The sequence below is a fragment of the Centruroides sculpturatus genome, unplaced genomic scaffold (assembly GCF_000671375.1).
Source record: "Centruroides sculpturatus isolate CEXI.00-Female unplaced genomic scaffold, Cexi_2.0 scaffold411, whole genome shotgun sequence".
NCBI lineage: Eukaryota > Metazoa > Arthropoda > Arachnida > Scorpiones > Buthidae > Centruroides > Centruroides sculpturatus.
The window spans coordinates 26,545-34,279 of record NW_019384776.1 but is presented as its reverse complement, the minus strand read 5'-3'; the positions used below and the strand labels follow the sequence as shown (position 1 = coordinate 34,279).

The 7,735-nt window shown below is 32.1% G+C and overlaps 1 protein-coding gene across 2 annotated transcripts in view; it reads left to right on the top strand.

Annotated features, from left to right (window-relative positions):
* Positions 1–7,735, top strand: part of LOC111629091 (uracil phosphoribosyltransferase homolog) — a 36,270-nt gene that overhangs the window by 12,037 nt on the left and 16,498 nt on the right. For both annotated transcript variants that reach the window (XM_023372954.1, XM_023372955.1), the window contains exon 3: positions 7,286–7,355. In XM_023372954.1, coding sequence (XP_023228722.1) covers positions 7,286–7,355 — 70 coding nt within the window. The remainder of the gene's footprint in view (positions 1–7,285; positions 7,356–7,735) is intronic.

The following is a 7,735-nucleotide window of genomic DNA, read 5'->3' as shown; positions in this document are numbered from 1 at the left end:
TCGGAAAAGTTTCAAAGCTAGGAAAATGGATACCACATGAACTGTCAATAGCTAACTGACAACAACGTCAACTGCTCAACTCAAAAGCTTCAACTGGGAAATTTTACCTCATCCACCATATTTGCCAGATATTGCTCCCAGTGATTATCATCTTTTTCGGAGTTTGCAGAATTTTTTAAAAGGAAAAACTTTTGAGGATGAGAACAATGTAAAAAAGGCTATTTCTGAATATTTTGATTCAAAACCGAAATCATTTTACAAAGACAGGATTAAAAAGTTACCATCAAGATGGCAAGAAATTGTACAAAATAATGTTGAATACATTATAGGTTGAAATAAAATTTAATTAAAATTTTTTGTTGCTTTTTTTGTAGATAAAAATGCGCACAAACTTATGGACTGACCTGATATATTAACAGTATAGTTAGTTATATACAAAAGCCAAAATCATTTATTTTTAGTAACATTTTGAACTTTTGTGTTTAATTTTAACCTCATAACTTGACTATACTATACAATAAAATAAAATAGAGAAGACACTGAGGTCGGTGTTACATGTACATTTTTTTATCGCAAGTACTTTTGACGAACTTATAGACGTTGTCATCAGGTGAATACAGAGATTTACCAAAAAATTAAACAGAAATAATCTGATGTAGAATAGAACGCATAAAATTTTAGGTTGAAACTTTTGTCAAAGCCGTTAAGAACACGAAACAAATATTCAAATATAATTCGAAAACCGAACGAGCAGTAAGCTCCATGATGCATGGGTTGGTGCATGCATAAAACCAGGCTCACGCTATATGCATACTGGAGAATGCTGGTATTTGCTTAAATGCTTGTATAGTGTGACCCATACACTGGGCAGATCAAGCATTGGGGTGTTGCACGTGTCCAAGATGGTAGTAAGGAGAGATTCCCTGATGAAAACAATTTTTTGATCCTTACAGCTCTTGAACATAGCCGCTTGGGATCATAGCGGGTTGTAACCCTGCTCAAGTACCTTTCTTGCGAGCTCGGTGGTGCCTACCCCTCACAACATCGTCTTGGTGCTCTTCAAGGCAGCTGGCAAGCATTCTAGTAGTGACCCCGATATATCTTGTGTTTAGCCCCGTTGCAGGATTTTCTAGAGGAACAGCATAGACCCCCGATTTCTCAAAAGTGGAAAATTTGTCTCTATAATTACAAATAAGCTTGCATAGGTTTGGAAGTACAAGATTGCACTGCCTAAAGATTCTGCAGATGCGTATATAGGGGGGTCCAAGATATGGCAACGATGTTTGTACCATCAAAAACTCCCTCTTACTGCATAACGTAGAGCTTGGAAACAGTGCTTTCTTTACCCTATTGAGCACATGTGTAAATTTTGCACGTGAAATGCCAGCAGTGCGTACTGCCAAACTGATGTTGTCTAACTCGATGTTTACCAGCTCTTGCGTAGAGGATAGTAAGTATGCCCTTCTGATGAGGGAGGCAATGGCAGCATTAACGTATCGAGAAAGCTGAAAGGCCTCTGCTGGTATAATGTGCGGAGCTATGCTAGATTTGTGATTAACCGAGAATTGTGGCCCTTCTGAAGATTTATGTATATGCAGGTCTAAGAATGTTATTGCCACATTGCTTTCTTTCTCCCAAGTGAAACTGGTGGAAGAATATATACTTGAGAGTTGTTGCATAAAGGTGAGGAACATCTCATCTGTGTCTTCCCATGCTATGAGGATGTCATCAACATAAGGCAAATACAGCCTCGGGTAGTGGATGGCAAGCGCAGAATTGAACGTTCTGTGCTCAATCTCTCTCATAAAAAGTTCCACTAGGATTGCAGATAAAAGAGAACCCATAGAGACCCCTTGCTTTTGTAAATAGATTTTTTGGTTAAAATGAAAGTAATTGTACTCGGTGATGAAGGTGAGCGCATCACGTATATCAGGCACCTGTTGGATGTTAAAGCCCTTTTTTAGAAGGAGAGAATTAGCCAGCATTACAGCCTCAAAGGTGGGCACTGAAGGATATAAAGATATTACATCTAGCTTGTAGAAGGTGTAGGTGTCTGGCCATAGTGTACCAATACTTGAAGCGATGATGGATTTAGCTGTTACAGAAGAGGGAGTAACATATGGAGAGTCCGGAACTATTGTGTGAAGGAATTTAGCAAGCACTTTTTCTAAATAATAGATAGGGTGAGACCATTTGTTTACTAGAGGACGTAACGGCCAGTTTGTCTTATGGGTTTTTGGTTGAAAGAACAACCTAAGACACGCAACATTGGAGGGGGGATCTGCCCGGTGTCAGGTCATGCTATGCAAGCATTTAAGCAAATACTAGCATTCTCCAGTATGCATATAGCATGAGCCTGGTTCTGCACATGCTCCAACCCACACATCACAGAGCTTACTGCTCATTTGGTTTTCGAATTATATTATATTATATTAATTTGTTTTTTTTTTTTATGAAAAATATTATTTATCGTTAAAAATTATGACATAATTGAAACTATGAAATCATATTTGAACTAATTGAAACTATGAATTATATTTGAATATTTGTTTCATGTTCTTAACGGCTTTGACAAAAGTCTCAACCTAAAATTTTATGCGTTATATTGTACATCAGATTATTTCTGTTTAATTTTCCGGTAAATCTCTATATTTGCCTTATGACGATGACTGTAAGTTCATCGAAAGTGCTTGTGATAAAAAATGTAAATGTGATGCCAACCTCAGTGTCTTCTCCATTTTATTTTATTATACAGTATTTTGGCATGATAGTCATCCTATTGATGACTATACTGTATATTTGAATTTCACAGTCAGATTTTGTTATTAAATGAAAATGAACCAAAAATAAAAAATTTAAGATAAAAAGTTTTTATTTTGGAATATATTGATATTTCAAAATTACACGTGTATAACTAAATTGTTGATTATTTGAAATGGAATCATCATATTTGAACTAATTGAAACTATGAAATCATTGTAAAATCACATCTGCTGTTAAAAGGAAACTTTTATAATAAATTTCTTTTTAAATTACAATAGTTTGAGTTATTTATTTTACAAATTATTATTGAATTTGTTTTCTTAAAAAAATTTGATTACAAAAAACTTCTTTTATTCCAAATAATATACTAGCTGCAAATGTCTGGCATCGCTTGGGCTTTTGAAGAAAAGGTGGATTGATGAGGTCGATTTGGAAGAGGGTGTAAAAACAATCCTTAGTAACTAAAATGTATATTTATTGACCTCAATATTTACAATAATGAAACTGCAAAACTCAAAAAACAATTGCTGGTACTAAAGCTAATGCAGTGGGACTCTGACATGTTTGTCCCACAGACTTAACATTGTATATTTGCCACTTCACCACACCTGAACACCACACAATGGTTCACTTTGCACCTTTCTCAAATCTCTGTTCAGCAACATCATCTACAGCAGGGGTCAGCAACCTTTTAGATATCGCGGACCACTAATATAATTTTTAAAGATACAAATTTTTACGAGCATTGAGTATGGTATACGTATATATGTTTATCTATATTAATAATTTTATATGCATTATATATACAGTAGATCCCCCTATAACACGGGTTCCTATAGTTCGGATTCCTATATGACGACGAAAAAATTGCGACGGTATCCGTACAAATATGGTTAAAAAAACTCCTATAATTCAGTAAAACATCATCGGGCAGCCAAACTACTTTTTCCGCCGTCCAGCGCCACGCTACGGAGAGTTTAGGCGGGTAAGTTCAGTTTACTATCGTCTGTNCCGCTTAATGCGGGGGATGAGTTCCTAAACGACAAAGCTCTAAACGAAACAATGTTAAACGACGTCATTTTAACATAGAGTAAATAGGGATAGGGGAACACACAACCAAAAATAAACAAATTTTACTTTAATTTTAAGTTATTTTTATATTAATTTGTATAGTAATATATGTTAAATAACACATAAACATATGTGTCATTTAACATATGTTTATGTTAGTTAGAAATGTACAGTTTATTTTTTGTGATGAAGGTCCTGACTTTTCTGAAATTCTTGTTTTTTTGCAATAAAGTTGTGAAGTTTCATTTGTCTCTTTTTTCTTTCCTTAAGCAAATGTTGGTAGCAGAAGATCACACCCAAAACAGCTCGTTTTGCTTTTGCACTCCTTTCAAAATCTAGCTCATTGCTACAATTTGATCAACAATATCAGTTATTGTTACTAAACTTTTACTAAGGAAATCTGTAGAGAAAGTTTTTGGGTTCTTCATGTTCAGAATCACTATTTTCCAATTCTACACAGATTCCTTGTTCTGCCAGTTCTTGAAAGTTGTCGTTGATAAGACTCTCACCAGAAACCTGTGGTAACTCCTCAATATCCTGTTCATCTACATCTCCTAGTCTTGCTATAACAATTTGGTTGAGTTTGGTCAACCTAACGATACAATGATAGGCTCTTCTCATTGAGAATTCTTGGATACCTTCAGCCATAACTTCTTCCACACTCCATTCGTGCATTTATTAGTTAATTCTTGCTAAGTGAAGTCAATATTTCTTCATGATTCAAGTCATGATGATATATTTTTTCCAAAATTGCACCAAACAAACATAGATTTAAAGAAAGTACACCTTTTTGCCACCTTTTGCTGATTGGTTTGTGTTCGCAAATAATCGTATTATATACGAATCAATGAAATGCCATGATAATTTAAATCAGCGTAAATTTTGATAATTTTTTTAGGTTTCAAGTAGACTGTGTTATATCGAATTAGTGTTAAGCGGGGTCTTACTGTATTAAATTATTATTTAAGTAGCTCTAATGTAAAGAATGTAACATTTACTACAATATTTAATAAAATTAATAACCATTTAAGTAAGATTATAAGTACGACCATGTCGAATACTTTCGAAACGTGCAATATATTGAAAAATACATTTAAGTGTGTAAATATAATACATTTTAAGACTATACAATAGCGATTTATTCAATGTCCTTTCTCAACACCTCAAGAAACAGTCTTACAACAAAGTCACCTTTNCATCGTTCAATACTTTTATCACTTGCTTGAAGACAATAATCAGGAATGTAATTTGGCAGCAATGCTACTAATTGATCTAAGAGGAGATCTGTGCCATGATCAATATAATATTGCTGAGCTGCTATCATAGCAAGATCTTCTTCCTTTTAAAAACAAATTTTTAATATCTTATCTAAAAATTAACTGAAATTAATTTTTCTTTAAAATGATGTGTGATAAACTTATGGAATGAACTTAATTCAATGAAGGATTCAGAAACATATCAAGAATAAAACTGAACTGAAAACTCTTATAGATTGGAATGAAATTATTGATAGCTCCGAATAAGTTACACTGCAAAACTGGTTAAGTTGAAGCTGAAAAGAAAGGCTGTACTATGCAGTTTAATATTAGTTAGGCATCCTTCTGTACAGAAGGATGCCTAACTAAATATTAAATTGCAATGTAAAATTTGTAGCAATCTATCCGAACTTTGCTTTTTTTTAATTAAGTTGTTGTGTGCAATTTTAACTTTTACTTTATATTTTTATAACAGTGTTCATTCTTTGTGTTTATAAATAAACAAAATTAATTCAATCTTATTTTTTAACATGTTTAGTTATGTATCTGTCTGAATATTAAATGGAATTACAGTAAATAAAATTTCTATTTTAATTTGAAAAAGTTTTTCAACTAACTATTTGAAGAATTTCTTTCATTTAATTTTACAAAAAACATCATTGTTTGATTTAATCATTCCATCGTCGAATATACAGACTGAAGATCTCCAATTGCAGATCAAAAACGTTAATTGAAAAAAACCCTTTTCTAATTAAATCATACTGGAATATAATTTAAGGCTTTTGATTTAATTGTTTATTAAGTTATTCCACTGTACTAAGAGATGTTTTAACTCTTTTTTAAGTGTTTCAGCATATCCTTTTAATATCAGATTCAATAATATTGATTCTGAATTTTCACTAGTTACAGTTTCATTTGCTTATCTTATAATATAATTGAATGGGTTGATAATAATAATAATAAGCTCAAAGCCCAAATGGTTAAGAGTTGAAAGTTGAAATTTGGTACACAGTTAAGGTACGTCACAAGAATGTACACTAAGAAGGGATTTTTGGAAATCTCCCCGTGAGGGAGAGGGAGAGGATTAAGGCTTATCCTAAAGAACTCAACTTCTACTGTACTATTTTAAATGTGTTTTTTTTTTTTTTTTTTTTGACTGCGTTTCGTAGGGCATGCCATGAGAGAATGCACATTAAGAAGGGATTTTTGAAAATTCCACCCCTGAGGAAAGAGGAAGAGAGAGTTAGTTTTAGTTGGTATAATAAAGAAGGAAAGTAAATAGTGGCACATATAGTACACATTTTGGAAATTAATAAATATTTTAATCATTTCCACTCTTTGGGTAACCCAAAAACAATAAATCCAAAATAAACAAATTCAAATCAATATTTGAATTGGTTCTAGATTTGAAATACAGTAGAGCATCAATTATCTGACCCCCTGATCAACCGTCACATCAGTTAACTGATCACGTTCTAGTCGGCAAATTCAAGTGTCTACTAATGATGTAACACTACAAGGCACTAAAGTGTCTTGGCTACTTTAATAGTATTTTTATGTGTTTTAGCTGGCAACACTGGCTCAACCATGAAAGGGAGCCAGTATTTAAACAAGGCCTAATTTTTAATGATACAATAATGACGATTATTATTTTTTAAAAATGTTTGTTAGGCTTAACATCGATGAAAATTCAACACGAAGTAGGTTAATAGCAATATACTAATTACATGGGATATACTAATATACTATACTAATAATGTATTTTTTCATATTTTTCGGTTATCTGTTTTTTCTGTTATCCGACAACCCCAGTCCCCAATTGAATCGGATAATCGATGCTCTACTGTATAATGTTCCAAACAAATTTTTTTAGATTTTAGAATTTAAAATTAATCATTTTATTCAAGTAAGGTTATCATCAAGTAAGTTAATTCTCTATTATAATGAGAATTAACTTACTTGCCTGAGCAATGCTGGGCTCATCTGCTATCATATAATGTTATATAAGTTATCATTATCATTATAGGCAAATTCAAAAGTGATTACAATAAGTGGATTTTAGTATGTATTAATATATATTTGTATGAAATCGGGATTTAAACAAATCTTGTATGTTAAAATTTTTATTTGATTAATATGGATTGTTAGTAAATGAGAAAGTTAAATAAAATTTAACATAATTACAATTTTTACAGATTCGTCTTGTCGTGGAAGAAGGGCTTAATCAGTTACCATATACTCCTTGTATTATTACAACACCAACAGGTGATATAAATTTTCTTTAGCTAGATAAAGAATATATTTTGTTTTGATTATATTTCAATAAAATCTTTTTATACAAGTTTAATTCAATAAATTTATCAGGTCAGTCCATAAGTTCTTGCCTATTTTATGATCTTGAGAAAAATCTTGTTTTGCTGTTAAAAATGCCAGTCTAATGTGATACTTTTTACACTGAAGTGTTAAATTGGATTTCATTCATATAATACTATTCAGAATTGGGAACATTTCAGTTGTTTATTTTCGTTAAAATGGAAGTAACAGATGAATATAAGAGACATGTTTTATACTTTTTATTTTTAAGTGATGAGAATGCTACAAATGCAGCCAAAAAATTAAATACTGTTCATAATCAAACTGTAATT